Source organism: Lethenteron reissneri, chromosome 56 (assembly GCF_015708825.2).
Source record: "Lethenteron reissneri isolate LAM-NWPU_2019-01 chromosome 56, ASM1570882v1, whole genome shotgun sequence".
NCBI classification, from domain to species: domain Eukaryota; kingdom Metazoa; phylum Chordata; class Hyperoartia; order Petromyzontiformes; family Petromyzontidae; genus Lethenteron; species Lethenteron reissneri.
In genome coordinates, this window is record NC_083834.1 from 7,084,720 (window position 1) to 7,105,277 (window position 20,558).

At 53.3% G+C, this 20,558-nt stretch overlaps 1 protein-coding gene across 1 annotated transcript in view; it reads left to right on the top strand.

Annotated features, from left to right (window-relative positions):
• Positions 1-17,255, top strand: part of LOC133357096 (adapter SH3BGRL-like) — a 38,944-nt gene extending 21,689 nt beyond the window's left edge. The window contains exons 3-5 of the mRNA XM_061574877.1: positions 9,979-10,164; positions 11,670-11,750; positions 12,371-17,255. Of these exons, the coding sequence (XP_061430861.1) occupies positions 9,979-10,164; positions 11,670-11,750; positions 12,371-12,397 (294 nt within the window). The 3' untranslated portion in view covers positions 12,398-17,255. The remainder of the gene's footprint in view (positions 1-9,978; positions 10,165-11,669; positions 11,751-12,370) is intronic.
• Positions 17,256-20,558: the final 3,303 nt, after the last annotated feature.

A 20,558-nucleotide genomic window follows, 5' to 3' on the forward strand; every position in this document is an offset into this window, starting at 1 on the left:
TGCAGGGGCTGCGCTAGCACCACGACAGACAGCCGTATCCTGTACAGTACTGGGTGAGTCAGTGTTAGCCGGTGTGGACTCTGCGCTATGAATGCTGCCCGCATCAGCTGGCTGAGTTGGCACAGCGGAGAAAAGAGGGTTTGGGAGCGCACACGTGTTGTGTGTGTGGGGGCTGTCTGCGGGGAGCGGTGGCGTAGCGGTTAGCGCGCTGCGCTACGAACCCAACAGCCCCAAGGTCCATTCCCAGTGTTGGCCACAGCGACGATTATCTGAACCTATTCTGGGCCTCCCCCTAGGTTGACTCGGCCTCAAGCGAGTGTAGTTGTGTAAGCATTGCCACGGGAGAGGCAAAGTCGACCGGGCGTGGTGCTGGCCACCCACCCCCTCGAGTGCCGTGCCGGCCTTCAAATGTGCTGCTCGCTGACAGCACTTGCCCCAACAGTCTGGTGAAGGCTATACGGGGGATCTTTGCCTTTGCTTTGTGAGTAGCGACCGCAGCCATTGGTCTACGTTTGCACTCCCTGCTCACCAACGCCCTTCACTATTGGCCTCCAGGCCCTGTCTGCACCGTGGGCCAGATGGCAGCCAAAATTAATTCTATGATAGCGTTTCAGAAAATAATTATGTTGCAATAATAAGTGAAATTCTGTCCACGCAAATTTTTTTTTTTTTACGGATGAAAAAAAATGTCGACGGACGAAAAAAACGAACGCACGTGGACACGTTACTTTGCTACAAAGGTGGTCACCGGATATGTCCCAATCTGACTCGCCGTGCAAGGATGTCCTGCGGTGAAATGGGTTTCACTCTGGACTCTGCAAACCTACAGTTCGCCACCAGTTGCATTTCTATCTCGGAAGTTACGTGGAAGAGTAGGCCAAGAACACACCGCCAGCAGTGGCGTGAGCAGGCAATTTCAGGGCCGCGGCTGTTTATCATATTTTGATTGCCGCTGCAATCTGAAGACGCGGTGCGGATGACAGGAGATGCACCCGCACACAGGGAAGATTTTGTAATGGGACTGGTCCAAAAGCCGCTGTCATTTTGCAGGGGTCGCTCGTTTTTACAACCCCACGGGGGAGAAACGCTGTGTATGTCCTGTCCTCTACGTTGGACTTCTTTCACACCGTACGTAGCCAACCGTGCGAATCGGAGGCACAGGGGGAAGGACAACAAACTAAACACATGGGGGGGGGGGGGGGGGGAGAACCAGAGGTCGCAATCGGATACCCGATACCCGTACCCTACCCGATACCCGGCTACCCGTACCCGGCCGGGCACGGGTACCGGTACCCGTTTGCGACCCTGGTGTGGCCGGGTACGGGTACGGGTAGGCCGTGAGTCACTGGTGAGTAACCGTTTGTCACTCATTTCGGGTAGGGTACGGGTAGCGAACGGGTACCCGTACCCGGCCGGGTACGGGTACCCATTTGCGACCCTGGTGCGGCCGGGTACGGGTAAGGAATCAAAACCCGTTTGCGACCTCTGGGGGGAACGCACGGCACTCTGCTGCATAGCTCCCCAATAAGGAGCGGCTTTGGATTTCACAGTGTCCCGGCCAAATAATGCGTGGAAAGGAAGTTTTAAACATTCCCCAGGGCCGGAGATGGATTGCTCGCGATTATTAAAGCCTCCCCCGTGGAGGCCCAACCGGCCTTTCGTGCGGGAACGACCGTGTTTGTGGGTCGCCCTCTCTCTTCTCAGCCACCGGGGTGGCCACAGCCACGCGGCGCGAACTGGGGCTGCGCTACTTCTCACGAGCTAATTGGGTTCCATCCCGGTTGGTTATTGGTTACGTTACAGATGCGCAGTAGTGCCGCGGTATTGACTCAAGTTCACAAATCTCTGTGAGAGTGAGTGGATGTCTCTGTAGCTACAGATCTCTATGAGAGTGAGTGGAGCTCGCTGTAGCTACAGATCTCTATGGGAGTGAGTGGAGCTCGCTGTAGCTACAGATCTCTATGAGAGTGAGTGGAGCTCGCTGTAGCTACAGATCTCTATGAGAGTGAGTGGAGCTCGCTGTAGCTACAGATCTCTATGAGAGTGAGTGGAGGTCTCTGTAGCTCACAGGTCTCTATGAGAGTGAGTTGGAGGTCTCTGTAGCTCACATGTCTCTATGAGAGTGAGTGGAGGTCTCTGTAGCTCACAGGTCTCTATGAGAGTGAGTGGAGGTCTCTGTAGCTCACAGGTCTCTATGAGAGTGAGTGGAGGTCTCTGTAGCTCACAGGTCTCTATGAGAGTGAGTGGAGCTCGCTGTAGCTACAGATCTCTATGAGAGTGAGTGGAGGTCTCTGTAGCTCACAGGTCTCTATGAGAGTGAGTGGTGGTCTCTGTAGCTCACAGTTCTCTATGAGAGTGAGTGGAGGTCTCTGTAGCTCACAGGTCTCTATGAGAGTGAGTGGAGGTCTCTGTAGCTCACAGATCTGTGCAGGGCCACAGCAGCTGCAGTGAGGAGGTTGGGGATGTCCTAGCGAATGGGTCCCCACGGTTATTGGTTGGTTCACAGGGGCACAGTGACTTGTTTCTTGTTGCTGTCATTAATCACCGTTGTCCTGCCCTATGCACAACTGTCAAAACTCCATTCAACAAACATTTAATGTTTTGAGACTGCTGAAAATAACGAGTTGAAAATATGTAAAATGAGAACACCGCGGGAGGGTGCAAAGACGTCCGATGTGCAGTTTGGAACGTGCGGGGGGAAAAAACCGGAGTTATTACCGCGCTGTAATTAAATTAAAATATACGCAACTAGCGCTTGCAGACTCGTAGTTTTTACGCGCTGTGATGAAGGGCCGTTGCTAGCTATCACGATAGGTCGCCCGATGAATATTATTTTACGTTTGGGGCCACTGTTGTTGTTGACCGACGTGATGTGTTTTGTGACTTGTACGCTCTTCTTTCTCTAGCGTATGGCAAGTTTGTGGAACTCGCGCGTCCAATTTAAAGTCTGTGAGCCATGCGATCGCTTCGGGAGTTGCGCGACCAATATTGCTCAGTCCGACGCCGAGCGAGGCTTAGGATGCAGTTGGTTCGCAATACGGTGGCTCCATTGTCCGATTCTGGTTGCCGCAGTCACACTGTGTGGGTTGTAACAATAAGTTTTGCCCTTTCTGGCAATAAAAACAGGAGGTGTTGAGATGTTGAACCACGAAATAGAAACCTTTTGAAAGGAATCAAGTTCCTGCATTAACCACACAGGGTGCGTGTGGTGAACATGCAAACAAAACACATGGCTCTGACAATAGAAGCATTGTCTTTGAAACTGATTGGCCTACACCAGAGACAGCGGCCTTCTCTATGGCCTAGTCTCACCACCAGCGTGAGTCCAAAGAACGCCAAAAGTTGGACAGCGCAAAGGCACCGCAGTGTCAGAGTTTTCATATCTCGGGTTCAGCAGCTACATCAATGGGATCTATTTGCCAGTGTCAAAATGATGAAAAAGGTAAGAATAGGCTTCACCCTTTCTGACAATAAAACAGGAGGTGTTAAGATGTTCAAACATCCCAATAGATACACATATTGCAAGGCATAAAATCTGAATTAAACTTAATATACTTGTGGCAATACGTGCAAACAAACATGCTCTGATAATATTGCCAGAAAGGGTAAAGCCTTGATTTGAAGCTTTCGTGACTGCAGGACTCCATACTCTTTTGTTCTTTCGGTAAAGTCACGTAGGTGACTTTCGGCGTTCATGCAGCCCCCCCTACCCCTAACACCCCCCCCTCTCTCTCCCCCCTTGCCCCTCCCCCTTTCTTACCTATATAACATCTTGCCACGGCAGCTCTCTCGCCCACTTCAGCATTTTCTGGCCGTGGTTGTTCCACCTGATGACGATCGCTTGGGTTGCGATCGAAACATCGTGATTTGTTTTATTTTATTTCTACCTACGTGACTTTACCGAAAGAACCAAAGAGTAGGGTAAAGCCTATTTGACACGTAACTTTGAACCTGGCCAAAAAGGTCGCGTAGAGAAAACGAGCGACGTTGCCCTGCCCGGGCGTTACCATCTTCTTTCGCACGGCTGCCGATGTAGACGCAGAAACAGCGACGGCAATTTCACGATCGGGTGGTCAAGCCCAGTCAAGCGCGTCAGGAGTATAACGGAGCTGTGTATTGTCGCCGTGATGATGTCTCCGTCGTATTTGTGGATCCCCCGGGGCATTGCGTCGTTACGCGTTATACGACGGTGTCTGTTCTGGATGACCCACAGTCTCCCGTCACGTGACTCCACGTTTCCCGACATGCCCGCCCGCGCCTGCTGCCACCGACGACGGAGACGCAAGCCTGCCGCTGTGTCCCGTCGCGAGCCGGCGTGTCATCGGTGGGGGACGCTGCTGCCTGCGTCACGGCCGCCAGCGGTCTGTTATTTATTATTATAATGATCAGGCGCGTTCGAGCACGAATTAGCATTTCAACGGAAGGGCCGCCGCTGCGGCGAAGGGCGGCTCAATGTCAGCCGTGGATTGATGCAGGGCCGGGAGGAGGGCGGAAGGGGGGTGGGGGCCGGGAGGAGGGTGGGGGGCAGGAGGGGTGGTTCATTATTTTTTTGTTAATTCGTTCAAGGGGCTCCACGGCGTGCTTTGTCCGCGTGCATCCTCGCTCGCCGTAGCCCCGCGACTGCTGGACCAGGGTTGGGCTGCCGTTGCTGGCGGTGATTGGCAGGGCGTTCGGTGTCTGACCAATTTAAAGGATATCTGTCCCCATTTCCCCCCACTCCACACCTTTTGTTCCGGGATTCATCGGTGAAGGGGACCCCACCCTGCAACTAGCCGATGTCTCTCGGAGCGGGAGCGGGTGAATAAATCAATAACGTCACGATTGGCGCTGTTGGCTACGTACGGCGTGAAAGAAGCTCAACACGCTTGCACACATCAAAGAGCCACAGATTGACGACCCCTGATCTAGCAGAGGTCCAACGCTACACGGACAATTTGGGAATTGGGCCACCAGCATAGTTTATATTGCCGCCACCACTCCCACCACACTCCCCCCCCCCTTCCTCCCCACATGGCCCACGTGTGTGAAATTCCACTTCTCGAAACAGGAATGTTTGTGTGTGTGTGTGAGCGTGTGTGAAAACAGGTGCGGATGCGCCGTCCGTTTCGTGACGGCGTGCTTCTGAGCGAGGGGTCATGTGGGGTGGCGGCCGTGGGGGTCGTGGGGGTCCCGACACCCCCACCCTCCCTCAACCAACACGCCTACTTGTCCATAACAGAGGTTTTTGGGTTAGATCGTGTGAATACAAATGTGTTGTTAAACCCGTCGTGAAACAACACGTTTATATTTACGCGATATAACCCAAAAAATGTCTAGTTATGTCGAAAGAGACCCACCACCCCCCCGTTCCCCCCACGACACTTTGGTCGACGAAAAACAATGCTGCCCTTGCTGAGTTTGCGCGTTTCTCCCTTCCGCCAGGCGACTTAGACGCCGATTGCCCTGCAACCACAGCAGCTCACGGATGGCCGGCAGCCAACAGTTGCGTAGATATCATCACCCTGAATTTCCCAGACCCTTTGTGTAGTCTACCCAGGAACCCCCCCCCCACCCTGCCCCCCACCCAGCCCCCCACGCCCCCCACTTCCCCCCCCCCCCCACCTGCTTCTAGCAGAGCATTCCGGCCTTGCGCAGGCTCATGGCAACTAGTTTCGGAAAGCGGCCCGCAACACCATTGCCACCTTCCTCAGTGGCTTGAGCCAACGGCCCTTCCTTGTCCCGCCGGCCTCGGGAGCTACCGCAGGCTGACCGGCCAGTCGTTGTGAAGCCAAGAGCAAAGAGATAAGGTGCAGGGGTGCAGCCCCTGCAAGCGCTTGCTTGCGCCACAGTGTGGCCACAATGTGGCCGCGGCGCCTCCCACGCCAGAGAGGAGGGGAGGGAGGGAGCCCTTTGGGAGGCCTTTGGGAGGCCTTTGAGGGCCCTTTGGGAGCCCTTTGGGAGGCCTTTGGGAGGCCTTTGAGGGCCCTTTGGGAGCCCTTTGGGAGCCCTTTGGGAGGCCTTTGGGAGGCCTTTGAGGGCCCTTTGGGAGCCCTTTGGGAGCCCTTTGGGAGCCCTTTGGGAGGCCTTTGGGAGCCTTTGGGAGCCCTTTGGGAGCCCTTTGGGAGCCCTTTGGGAGGCCTTTGGGAGGCCTTTGAGGGCCTTTGGGAGCCCTTTGGGAGCCCTTTGGGAGGCCTTTGGGAGGCCTTTGGGGGGCCTTTGGGAGGCCTTTGGGAGCCCTTTGGGAGCCCTTTGGGAGCCCTTTGGGAGGCCTTTGAGGGCCCTTTGGGAGCCCTTTGGGAGGCTGTCTGGGGGCACGGTATTTTGGCCGGCTCTTGCACGGCAGCCAAGACCGTCTTGGAAGAGGCGAGGGAGTTGCCAACGCTTCACCCCGCCACCACACGCGACCCGCCGATCGACCGCTGGGGTGGGCAAAAAGGCCGTTGGAGGTGGTCGGTGTTGATTTAAGACAATGGCTCCCGTTTGCTTCAACTGTCTTGCCCGGGGGGGGGGGGTCAAATTGAACCGGCGACCTCTGCGTTGACGACTTGTGTGAGACGCCCAGCCCAGCGTGTCTCTCAGCGCTTTGGCCGATCGCCATTTCCTGCTTCTGTAGCGGTCAGAAGGCGCAGCGCACTCCGTCACGGAATGCGTGCCCATAAATGACCATAGCGGGGACAGCTAAACAGCCGTGCTGTAGGCGGCTTAATTGCGTCGAGGTCCTTTGACGTACAGCGCCAGAATGCGAAATAACTCGCTGAAATGCGGTATTGACCGCCGTGTAAATTTTAATTTGCCAGGGCTAGGGAAAATATGGTTTATGGGGCAGATCGAAGCCAAGGGCAATTTCGTTTTTTACGACTGCAACAGCTGCTGCTGCTGCTGGTGGTGGTGCTGGTGATTGTCCAATATTGCGTCTGTTGACAGGGAACCGTGAATTCTGGTGACATTGTGCATCTTGTGTTTCTACTTTCAACAGTGGCCATGCTTTCAAACAAAAAAATATCTCGCCAAACAAGGGTACGAAACATTTCGTCTGCGGTCAAGAGGTTTTAGCAGCGATAAAACAAAAATCGGCGAGCAAAACCTTTTTTACGGAACGGTTATTTTTAAACTGATTTTGGGGAAAACCACAATTTTGGAAATTGTAAAATAACAAATTTTTTTTTTACAAAAAATGGAGGAGGCGCCGCTGCTGCTGCTGCAGCCACGACAGTGGTGCATCGGTTATGGCAGAGCGCTGGACTTGCAAACCAGAGGTGCGTGGGTTCGATCCCATCTCTGGGCATCGCAGTTGAAACGCCGTTGCAAATTTCCTTTGCAGACCTCCACCACCACCCGGAATGAGAATCTGTATTTCGATCAGCTATAAAGCTCTTTCACAGATGTCAAGTAGGGGCACGGGGTCACAACATTACAACAACAAACAATACCAACACACGATCGGAGTGCAAAGTATAGGAAAAGTGAACAAAATCACTTGAACAACAAATATATCCAAATAAAACTACGTTATTTTTTATCTTACCAGGTAAAGCCCACTGAGCTATTAACTTATTTTTCCAGATATGACTTGGCCACAAATGATAGCTCAACAAAGTGGCTTGTCACGTGGAAACGTTCACCTGTTAGTCTAGAATCGGCAGGCTGCGTGCGGTTGGGGTAAAGTTTGGGTACTCCCACGACAGCCAAGACATTGGCCAGTGTGGAAGAGTAGGCCAAAAACTCTCCTCCAGTGCTGGGGAGCTCTGGAGTACACCCTCTGCCAAGCGCGGAGGCTTTTTTGCAGGGCTGCGTCTTTGCCACCTTTCGTTAAAACAACCGGGCAGACCGATAAGGCTGCGTGGTGGAACCGTGTGCCAGTCGGTGTGCTGTGGGTGGACTGCTTCCCATACATGGGTAACTGCCCCTTGCGGGACTTTGCCCATATTTGGGCTTCTGCTGGGCTACGTTTCCTAAAGGGCGGTTGGTTTTTTGGAGTGCGAGGGTGTGCTCGTGTGCGTTTGTGCGAAGTCTGGCGAGCGATGGAGTGTAGCGGATAGCGCGCGCGGCTACCCGAGTCCGATTCACGCTCGCGGCGACGATTATCTGGACCGGTCCTGGGCCTCCCCCTAGGTCGACTCGGCCTCAAATGAGTACCGGGTGCGGTGTGTAAACAGGGCGTGGTGCTGGCCACCCACCCCCTCGTGCGCCGTGCCATCTTTCATAGGTGCTTCTCGCTAACAGAACTTGCCCCAAAAAGTCTGTTCAGGCTACACGGGGGTGGGGGAGGGGCGGTGATCTTTGTCTTGTGTAGTCTGCCCCCCTGCGCGGGGCCTGTACGTTGTTGTTGGCTGCGGTGGTAGCAGAGGTCGCAAACGGGTTTTGATTCCTTACCCGTACCCGTCCGCACCAGGGTCGCAAATGGATACCCGTACCCAGCCGGGTACGGGTACTCGTTCCCTACCCGTAACCTACCCGAAATGAGTGACAAACGGTGACTCACCAGTGACTCACGGCCTACCCGTACCCGGCCGCACCAGGGTCGCAAACGGCTACCCGTACCCGGCCGGGTACGGGTAGCCGGGTATTGGGTAGGGTACGGGTATCGGGTACCCGATTGCGACGTCTGGGTGGTAGATTCAGTCAGCATTTTCAGTCGGCATTTTTTCTCGTACTATTCGGCCAAAGAGCTTCCCTACAGTCGAGACGGACAAGCGGCATTAGCCCGGTCGGCGAAACGTGCGCGCAGGCTGGAAACGAGGGTAAATGATACCCCGGCGAGTGCTGATTTGAAGAGAGCAGGCGGTGGTGCAACTGTGACCGGGTTTAATTCACTCGGCAGCTTTAGTTTCGGTCGGAGTTTCGGTCGAAGCGAAGATAAACTGTGGAGTCTTTTAGTGGCTTTCATTCGGTCATTTTCTAAGTCTGGTCAACCAAAGCAGTCCAGAGCTTAGTCGAACATATTTAACCTGGTAGACATGCCAACGTTCAACCAACGTTGGAATTTGGTTTGAAACGTCGGGCTCACTTTTGAATGTGGTTGGAACTGTCGGTTAAAATGGTTTGCCCAACGTTCTATGCTCACTGGGCAGTTATGAAATGTTGATGTCAGGGGGTGTCCAATATTTCACACACCCCTCCGCCATTATAAGCAGAATATCTTCACCCCCCATCATATAAATGTGGAATTTCCACCACCGGCTCAGAATGGCTGTGAACGGGAGATGAGCACCCTCGATCCTCATTTGTGCGGCAGGAGATGACTTTGTGCCTTTTGTTTCGGTATACCGAACTCTTATCTGTGGCCCTATTATCCGCAACTCCTCTAATCCGCAATTATATTGCGGATAAGGGGAGTTGCGCGGCAAATTCATCCCATTATCCCGGGGGTGAGGGGTGGGGGGATATCCGGAAATGTTTGCCCTGCGGATGAACGGAGTAAAAATTGCAGATCATAGGATGAGCCACAATATCGCTCCCCCATGTCACCGCTGATAAGAGTATCCCACACACACATGTACAGTACAGGCAGTCCCCGGCTTACGGACGTCCTACTTCTGAACATCCGCGTTTCCGAAACGGGCTTCCATAAAATATTTTATTTTTTAACCATCCCACTTGCGGACCTAGCCTCTGAACTATTTACTGCGTTGCGTGCGAACGTACGACATCGCTCGTTATTTACGGGTTTAACAATGCTTCCCCTTTTTTTTCTTGAGCCCTCGCCCATTTTATAGCAGGCACTCCGTGGATTTACCGCATGTCGATTTAAATACGGCACGTAAGTTTGTTCCGACTTACGAACCGTTCGACTTACGAATGGCTAACGGGAACTGAACCTATTCGTAAGTCGAGGACTCGTGACCGGCTCTCGGGAACTGGCCCCGTTCGTAAGTCGGGGACTCTCCATGCTCTGAGGTCCTTGATGTTCCGTAAATCCGGGATGTGGCTCCTGGCCCTGGCTACCGCGTGTTTGACTTTAGACCTGCCCGCCCGCCCGCTCGCTCGCTCTCCCGCCAGATCAAGAAGCAGCAGCAGGACGTGCTGGGCTTCCTGCAGGTGAACAAGATCGAGTTCGAGGAGTGCGACATCGTCGTGAGCGACGACAACAAGCGCTACATGCGCGAGCACGTGCCGCGCGACCACTGCCCCACCAGCGGCGTGCCGCTGCCTCCGCAGATCTTCAACGGCGAGTCCTACCTCGGGGTGAGTGTGCGTGTGTCCAGAATCTGGACACGTTCGCATCGGTTGAGCTCCTCCGGCAGGCAAGGTTGCATTGGCCGGGTCATGTAGCCCGCATGCCCAGCCACCGGATGCTCAAGCAGCTTCTGTTTGGCCGGATAGAGGGGGCTAAACAGGCACGACACGGGCTGGAGAAGAGATGGACTGATGTGGTACGGGAAAATATGGAGCGGACTCGACTTGCCGATGACCGGTACCAGCGGTGTCAAGATCGGCCTCTGTGGAGGAGGCTCGTGAAAGACGCTGCTGGGCAGTTGGAGGCAGTCGCCCTCCAACAACAACGGAGGGCAGAGGAGCGACGCTCACAACAACGAGCGGAGCGCCGGGTGGCTAAAGCACAACAAGTTGGCGCAGTAGGGGGCACAGGTGGTGCATCAGACAGTCTTCTCAGTCAGTCGACCCGTGGCACCTGGGTCTGCCCCGTGACTTCCTGCCAGCGGGCGTTTGACACTTCACGTGGCCTCAAGGTGCACATAGCCTGGCACAAGCGTCGTGATATCACCATCACTTAGTGGCGAATGGTGGGTGGGTGGGTGGGTGAGTGGGTGGGTGGGTGGGTGGGTGGGTGGGTGGGTGGGTGAGTGAGTGGGTGGGTGGGTGGGTGGGTGAGTGGGTGGGTGGGCGAGTGAGCGGGTGGGCGGGCGAGTGGGCGGGCGGGCGGGCGGGCGGATGAGCGGGCGGGCGGGCGGATGAGCGGGCGGGCGGGCGGATGAGCGGGTGGGTGGGTGAGTGGGTGGGTGGGTGGGTGCGTGGGTGGGTGGCTGTGCACTTGGCAGCCACTTGTAAACCCAGCACTGCGGACGCAGCAGCGATGGGTTGGTGGACCGCCGCACGGATCTTGTGAAACTGCCTTCCCGTGAGAGTCGAGAACGAGGCCCTTTACCGGGGTTTCTGCCGGGAGAAGGCGTCACAGCAGGAACGTGGACTACTTCTGTCCCGATAAACACCTGAACATATAGAGGACCGCAGAGCTTGGGCGATTGTTGGTAGCGCCGGCTCCTCATTGAGTCGCTGCTGCTGCTGCCTTCCCACTCCCCGTCTGTGGTTCCTCCCGAGTCTCTCCCGAGTCTCTCTCTCTGGATACTCTGCGACGACGACGGCCGAAGGCGCGGCGTAAACGCGGCAGACATTGTAATAGCAATCATTTCTCATTATTATTTATGTAACGAGCGAGCGGAAGACTGGGCGCGGTTCCGCTTCGGACGTTATAAATCAAAACAAAACAAACAGACCACGCCAGGGTTCCACGCTGTTGAGTGCTTTCCCGTTCGTTCGTCCCCACCACCACCACACCCCCCCCCCACCACCCCCCACCACCCCCCCCCCCACCACCCCCCCCCAACACCCCCCCACCACCGCCACCACACCCCCCCACCACCCCCCCCCACCACCCCCCCACCCCCCCAACCACCCCCCCACCACCCCCCCAACACCTCTCGAGAGATTTGCTCCGGCGCTGTCTGTTTCAGGACTACGAGTCGTTCTTCGACGCCAAGGAGAACAACGCCGTGTTCACGTTCCTCGGCCTCACTCCCCCGCCCGGTTCAAAGGTCAGCGAGCGTGCGGGCACACAAACCAAACCCGCACCACCGCCACCGCGCGAGTTGTTGTCATTGTCGTCATCGTCATCGTTGTCGTCGTCATCATTGTCGTCATCATTGTCATCGTTGTCAGCGTCGTCGTCGTCGTTGTCGTCGTCGTCTTCATCGTCATCATTGTCGTCATCATTGTCGTCATCATTGTCATCATCATTGTCATTAGCGTCGTCATTGTCATCGTCGTCGTCTTCGTCGTCATTATTGTCGTCATCATTGTCGTCATCATTGTCGTCGTCGTCATTGTCGTCGTCACCGACGTCATCATCATTGTCATCATCATCGACGTCATCATCGTTGTCATCATCGTCGTCATTGTCGTCATCTATTTTAAACGGCAAACGGTGGGGGGCTGTATTGCATGAACCCAAGGCTCTAGGGCAGCAGGTGAGCCAGCCAGGTTGGCGGGGGCAGTCAGAGACTGAGCACATCCGGTGCCACCGAGATCTGGGGGCGGGAGGGAGGGGGGTGCAGGTGCAGGGGGGTGTGGGCATCATCCAGCAGTGGATTGATCTCGGCTTGTGGCAGCGGTGGTGGTGGTGACGGTGGTGGTGGTGGTGGTGGTGTATTTTCAGGAGGCAGAGGCTCTGGCTCGGCAGTAGCCGTGGACGGGGTCTGGTGCCCCCGCTGGGAGCTGCTCCACATTCCCTCGCGGCTTCCGGCGGAAGATTCCTCGGGGGAATCCTCCGGCATTCCGCACAGAAGAAACCCAGACGGAATTCCTCATGGAACAAGAAAATCCCCACCCTTCTTTTTGATCCTCTGTAAGGATTTCGTTGTTTTGTTGTTGTTGTTGTTGTTGCCGTTGTCGTCGTCGTTGTTGTTGTTGCAAGTTTACCCGTGCTAATATATTTAACGAGCAAATGACAAACGTTTTGTACGCGCGCGCGCGCGCGCGCGTTCACCTGTAATACACACACGCGCACACGCTCGCACACACTCAACGCTTGTCACCGTGACAGCTCCTTCGCCAAGAGACGAAACGTCTCCCGTGTAGCCATACAGAAGATTGAGCAAACTGCTGTTCGTAAGGTAGCGAGTCGCGAGCACCTATGGAGGCCGGCACAGCGCACGAGGTGGTGGCGTTGTGGCCGGCACCACGCCCGGCCGCATTAACCGCTCGTGTTTACACACTGCACCAAGGTACTCTTCTTTTTGTTTAAAGGTTGAATTGACGTAGGGGAGGCCCAGGTCAACCGTGGCCAGAACTCGAACTCGGGATGCCAAGTCCATATCGCAGTGCCCTCTCCGTGAGGCTACCACTCCACCCACGTGACCATACGCAGAACGCTCATATTTCCTACACAGACTACTGGGACAATTCCTGTTCGGGACTACAAAGATAAAAGACAAAGATCTCCCGTATAGCCTTCACAGACTTTTGGGGCGAGTGCTATTAGCGAATAGCATCGATGAAGGCCGGCACGGCACGTGAGCGAGTGGGGGGCCAGCACCACGCCCGGCTGCCTTTGTCTCCTTAGTGCCGATGTGTGTACACCACACCCAGGTACTCAACGAAGCTAGTGGGGAGGCCAAGCACCTGTTTAGATAATCATCACTCGTGTTGGCCACGAGCGGGAATCGAACTCGTGTCACCGGGTTCATAGCGCAGCGCGCTAACCACTTCGTCGACACACACACGCACATTGTGAAATGTTCACCAACGTCAGATTAACGCGCAGGCTTTCGCGACCAACAGCTACCATCGTCAGGTGTCAGCCACATTTGTGTTTCACCGATGCCTTGACGCTTGTGTTGTTTGTTCGAGGCTGTCGGCGCCATCGGTTAGTCAACGGCGAAGCCGCGAGTCTCGGCAGCGCAGTCCCATTCGTTCATTGGCCCCCACACGCCACGGCTATCTCCGAGATACGCAGCAATGAGCGGTGGCGTACAGATACGAGACAACGATTGCCCCCGTATAGCCTTGACACTGTCGGGGCACGTGCTGTTAGCGAGCTGCTCCTATGAAGGCCGGCACCATGCACCCTCCGCCCCACCACCTTTTGTTTCCCGAGTGGCGATGTTTGCAGATTGCACCAGGTACGCGTTTGAGTCCGAGTCAACCCATGGGAGGGCCCAGGACCGGTTCAGATAATCGTCAATCTCAGACGCACGGCTCAAGCACACGGAATGAGATGGGGAAGCTCAATAATTTAAAGTAAAAAAAAAACCCCATTAAACTGACTTCTGCACCTCTTTCGGTTAAATTCCATTTCCGAGAATTCGAATTACGTAGTTTGACCGCCATGCCACGGACATTACTCCCGGTGCCAAATCGCGTGGCAGAGTGCTGCCCGCCGATGGGCGGGAGCAGAAGTCACCTGACGGTGATCTCGGAAGTAGTTCTGCGATGTCCCCTTCCCTGGGCCGTTCGTCTGATATCGAGTTTGCACTGCCCTGGACGCGTCATCGCGCGACGTGGATGCCGACGGCATGACTGAGATAAAATTGGGGGGGGGGGGGGGGGGGGGAGTTTTTTGAAGTCCATATGAGATGCCAATGCTCTCCACGAACTTAATGTCCTGGGCTTCTCCGTTCCTCACCGATCGATGCCTCCGTTTCGATCTGTAAGACTGCTTCCGTGTAAATTGCAAAGGGGGGGAGGGGGGCCGGTTTGGGGAGGTTGACCCCAGGGGGTCACAAGTAAAATCCGGTCCACATTTTTCGCAGGCCGTTCGAGACTCACGGGAGACTCCGAATCCTTGGCACGCCGTGCACCCCCCACGCCACCCCGCCCCCCCCCTGGGGCATTGGAACCGTGTTTTAGGGGGGGGGGGAACAAAACCGTGCGCTGGATCGAAATTCGAGGGGAACCCGGAGTCTCGGCTGAACTCCTCCCAAAAAATATTTGCACGAAAAAATACATTCCGCTCACGATTTAAGCGAACAGCTGTTAGATGGATTCTTCTTTTGGATGGGAGGGGGGTGTTTTTTTTCTTCGTCACAAATTCTCTTTGCTCGTTGGTTTTTTTTCTTGGGGGGAGGGGGGGAGTAGTCCAGATCCCCCCAGATGAAGTCATTTCCCCTTCCTGTCAAGCCCCCCCCCCCCCCCCCCAGACTCCGCTTTAAACGTTGCACAGACCGCTCGCTCGCTCGCTCGCTCTGACCCTGTAGGACCCACCCCAGGATCTGCCTGCGTCACTGCCACGTCGTGGTAGCGTGTGGACCTCCAAGACGACTTAATGCGTTCCTTGTGTGTGCGCGCGCCCCACGAAGGCATACAGCAACTATATGTGTACCGTGTCATAATACCCGAATCTGTGGCGTTTGATCACGTGAGGAATTGGCGTTTGCCGAGAGGAGTAACGGTTTGGCGAGATGTGCACAAGTCGTGAATTAAACGTGGCCATAATGAAATGTTGATAGGTGAGCGTGGGGGGAGGGGGGGCTTTAATGTTTGTGTTACGCTGCTGTTTAAATTTCGCTCGTTGGCAATTCGCGAAAACTTTCGAGCACGCGGTTCCAAAAACGACGCCGTGCTCGCACGCACACAGGCAAATATCCCCCCCCCCCTGCCCCCCTGCCCCCCTCTTGGGGCAAGTGCTGTTAGCGAGCACCTATGAAGGCTGGCACGACACACGACGGAGTGAGTGGCCAACACCACGTCCGGCCGCCTTTGTCTCCCAAGTGGCGATGTTTACACACCGCACCAGGTACTCATTTGACGTTGAGTTGACCTCGGGGAGGCCCAGGACGGGTTTAGATAATCGCCACTGTTGTTGGCCGTTAGCTGGAATCGAACTCGGCTTGCCGGGTTCGTAGAACAGCGCGCTAACCACTCCACCACTGCTCACCCACCACTCCACCACTGCTCACCCACCACACACACGCGCGCACACACGTGCGCGCACCATACAGACACGCGCGCGTGGCATGTGCATACGGTAACTCACAACGATAACGCGTCGTGGAAGCAAATCACAAATTCGCCGAGGTTGATCGTAACCGCCAGCCAAACTGATGCGTCTCTAAATTACAATCCAGAGTTGAGAATTCGCGCGGCGGAAACCTCAACGCAGCATCTTGGACATCGACTTGGCGAACTTATCATTCCTCGCGTCTCCTATTACTCTTGTTATTTCTGCCCGTGAAACGTTCTATCGTTCGTGAGCGGCGTTGTCTTATATGGCCTAACAAATAACTGTGATTTCTGTCTGTGTGCAAGAGTAATCCGTGTTGGTATTATTAGTGTTACTATTGCGTGCGGTCTACTTTGTTCGTGGAGGAAAGTGACTCCCGTAGAGGAGGATGCAAATCGCTTTGCCCCCAGCTCCGAATATATCGAGTTCATTTTGTTTGACCCCCCAGCTGAGAACCCTGAAAAAGAGACCAGGTTAGCCAGGAGGGGATAGAGGTGATGGATAATGATTGCTGCGTACGATCCCAATCGAGCAATTTGCGGTGTCATCTTCAGAAGACTGTTTGGCAAATGTGCACCCTGACGCCGGCACACAGCAGCGAGTGGCGCTCACTCCTGCGAATTACGTCCGATAATCTTTTTTTTTAAATCCTTTATATTAAGTTCACTTGCTTGCGCGCTTACGACCGTGCAAATCTTTCGGTCGTTTTTTAACCCACTTCCCGTGATCCAATCGAGCTGACATTTTCCACACAGACTCGTTGTGCGTGACAATTTATTTTCGTGAAAATTTTTTTCCATAAATTTACACTTTTTAGGAATTTTTTTTTATATTTAATTACCAATTGCTGAATGGTGGCAGGCAATCATCTGACCCATAGGTGGCAGCCATCTCAAGCCAGAGGACGAGAGGACTCTAGCCGCCACGCATATAAAGGATTTATAGTGAAAAACTTTTTTTTACGGGTTAATTTTTTAACGTCCAAAAGCGATGGCAAAGGGGAGCATCATTGTCGGATTGGATGGTTGTCACACTCGACTCTACGACCGAGCGGAGGTCACCGGGGTTCGATCCTCCGACACCGCGGTTGAAACAACGGCGCAAGTTTTTTTTATTTCTTCAAATCCCAACCACCCACTGCTCGTGGTCCTCCCGGCAGAGGTTGCCACGGTGGCCAGGAGATGTTAACTACCTCGCCTGGTATACAGGAGGTCGTGGGTTAGATCCCGAACCTGACGCCTGCTGCTGTGTATTTTGAGTATGCCTCTCTCCTCGTGGTCGCGTGGATTCTTCCCTGGGTCCTCTGCTTTTTCCCCTCCACGTTCAGAATCGACATCACGCGTTTGAGATAATTGGGCTGCTAAAATTTCCACGCGATGATGATGCTGAGCTGTCATTTGTGGCCAGGTCGCTTCCGGAAAAAGAGCCGCATAGCTCATTGGGCCTTATCTGGCATAATAAAAAAAATTAACCCGTAAAAACAAAGTTTTTCACTCAATCCTTTATATGCGTGGCGGCTAGAGTCCTCTCGTCCTCTGGCTTGAGATGGCTGTCACCTATGGGTCAGATGATTGTCTGCCAGCATTAAGCAATTGGTAACTAAATATTTTTAAAAAATTCCCTAAACAGTGTAATAGTTTGGAAAAAAATTTGTCACGAAAATGAATTGTCACGCACAACGAGTCTGTGTGGAAAATGTCAGCTCGATTGGATCACGGGAAGTGGGTTTAAAAAACGACCGAAAGATTTGCACGGTCGTAAGCAAGCAAGCAAGCGAACTTAATATAAAGGATTTAAAAATAGATAACTAAATAAAATGTATACAACCGCAGTTGGTCGATTGGCAAGGTCACATTTGGTGGGATAAAGCGTGGGGTACTCTCCTCCCCACCTCTGTCGAGACCACCGGCTGTGGAAGCATTGTCCACGAAGCGGACAATGCTCCCTACGTGCCAGGGAGCCATGGTGAATCGGTGCCTTCCTGCTGTTTGTGAGCAGCGCGCCTTTGTTGTTGTTCAACCTCCTCCCACCTCTTCAGTGTGCAAGGGTGTCGGACGAAGTGCCACCTCGAAGCGGGGCTTCATAGCGCTTCCTCTCGTGGAGAGGGCCGCCGCCCCCTTCCGCCAGCAGTAGCTTGGAGCAGGGAATTCGCAGGGCTGCACCTTTGACTTTTTATGGGGGGTCTTTTTTTATATCTAAACTTTGCGTATGTGGAGTTTGATGAGGCGGTGTCGTTTATCTCTCGCAGTTTAGTGCAAGAACCCGTTGCTTCGTACACCTGTCCTCTCCAATTAGGTACACGGTTGGCTACGTACGGTGCGAAAGAAGTTGAACATGCGTGCATTCTTGCTTGGTCTTCCAAGTCCGCAGAAACGCTTGGCGGTTAAACACTCGTCACTCGCAGGAGAAGGGGAAGAAATGTACAGGGCGCTTCAAAATTATTTTAACAATTCTATGGGACGATCGTTTTTTATGTAAAAAGAACGGATAATACACTGCAACATGATAACACATGTGATGGTAATAGCATAAAAAAGTCAAAGAGTCTCCCACAATTCTTAAAGCTTCCGTGACTGCAGGAATTCATATTCTTTGGGTCTTTAGGTAAAGTCACGTAGATAGGTTCAAAGAAAATAACAAAAAACTACGACGTTTCGATCGCAACACAAGCGGCCGCCTTTAGGAAAAACGACGTATTTTTTTGTTATTTTCGTTCAACCTATCTACGTGACTTTACCGAAAGACCCCCAGAAAAACCTCCCACTTGTTCGCCGTCGTTGTCAACGCGTGAATCTTCTCCAGGTGGTCTCCAGAGCCCCAGGGAGGCAGCACTTTTCTCGTGATGTTGTCGCAAAGTGTTAAAAACCAAACAATTTGTGTTGCCCCCAGTGTACATGTATCATGAGATTTCATTTCGGCCGGCTCCCGCAAGGTCAACGTTCGGACCGCCAAATCCTACGGCCGTCACTTTCCTCCTCCGTGAAAGCGGTCGCAGCGCGCATTTTCCCAATTGTCCATCGCCTTCGCTTAACCGCCTTAATTTTTTGTGCCAAATTTTTTTTTCAATGCAAAAAAAGCGAACTTCCAAGATGTCAAGTTTTAATTGCTCGCGCCAGCCACCTTTTAACCGCCGCGTAGGGGCTTATCGACTAAAACCTGCCGTGTGCTTTTCCCCAGGAGCCGTGTCGTGGCTGCATCGTTAGCGCAAGAGGTTTTTTTTGGGGGCCCTCTCACGCCGCTGCGTCGCCGCTCCGTGTGTTGTTCGTAGTCCCGGGCGACGTCTCGCCCGACGTTTCGCACCGCGTCCCTTGCGGACGAGGCTTTCTCGCGGTTCCGCGAAGATGCAGCGTCCGGCACGCGGTCGCGAAACGTCGGGACGGTCACCCCCGAACGACGTCGCGTTTGGTGTGTTGTTGTTGTTGTTGTTTTTGTTGTTATGGTTGTGTACATTTAATGCACAAACTAGCTTTTTTTTAAGTTTGTCTTATGCTTTTGTACTCATCACGTTATTATTTTTTATATATATGCAGCGCGCTCATAAGCTCTTATCGGTGAAACATGCCGTGTTTTGTTTTTTTATTTCGATGGAGGGGGGTGGGAGTTTCATCCCTTAAAGTGTCAAACAAAGCGGTTTCGGCGAGGAGTTCATTAAATTCCATCCACGTTGAGAGGACATCGACCCTGCCCCCCCCCCCCCTGCCCCCCCCCTCTGCCCCCCTCTGCCCCCCACATAGAGCACCCTGAACCTGTCTCCTCGTTGTTGCCGGAGTGCCTGTACCGAATAAACTTTGCCAAGAGGTGCACGCGACGCCTTCACGGAATCTCATCTCGCGTGGATGTGTCGATTGTCGAATCGGAATCTTTTAAATCGTTTATATTAAGTTGACTTGCTTGCTTACGACCGTGCAAATTTTTCGACATTTTGCACACAGACTCGTGCGTGACAATTAATTTTCGTGAAAATTTTTTTCCAAAATTTTACACTGTTTAGGGAAAAAATATTTAATATTTAATTACCAATTGTTTAATGCTGGCAGACAATCATCTGACCCATAGGTGGCAGCCATCTCAAGCCAGAGGACGAGAGGACTCTAGCCGCCACGCATATAAAGGATTTAGAGTGAAAAACTTTGTTTTTACGGGTTAAATTTTTTTTCATCTCTCCTTGGAGGAATCCGATGAGTTCCAAAGCTATTTTTTCACACACTGTCCAGTAGGGGCACGGGATCGGCACGTTACGACAACAAACGGTACACAAATACGATTGGAGTGCAAAGTAGTGGAAAAGGTGAACAAATTACACAAAATATATAGAGGTCGTTTCAGTTTTCGATTTAAAGCTTTCGTGACTGCAGAGATTAATCTTCTTGGTTCCCAATGGGACGCTGTCTTTCCGACAGCTCTGTTTCTTCACCTGAGGACGGCTGCTTGTGTTGTGGCCGAAACGTCGTGATAATTTTCATTTTATTATGTTTTATTTTTATTATTTTATTATTTCCCTTTTACGTGACTTTACCGAAAGAACCAAGAAGAGGTCGTTTTATTCTTTTTCCATGTCGCCAATTACAACATTGCACATCAGATGATAGTGGTTTAGAGATAAAGAGTGAGGTTCTCTAAAGTGGTGATGTAGTCATGGCGAAGGGAGAACAGGCGGGTGGGGTAGGGGTGGTGATGGGGGTAGTTGTGATGGGGGTAGTGATAGGGGTAGCGGTGGTGATGGGGATAGGGGTGGTGATGGGGGTAGTGATGAGGACGCGTGCGCGTCACTCCTGCACTTGCCGTGACCTTTATAAACATATACACTACACTATACACTACACTGTACACTACACTGTACACTACACTGTACACTACTATACACTACATACTACACACTACACTATACACTACACTATACACT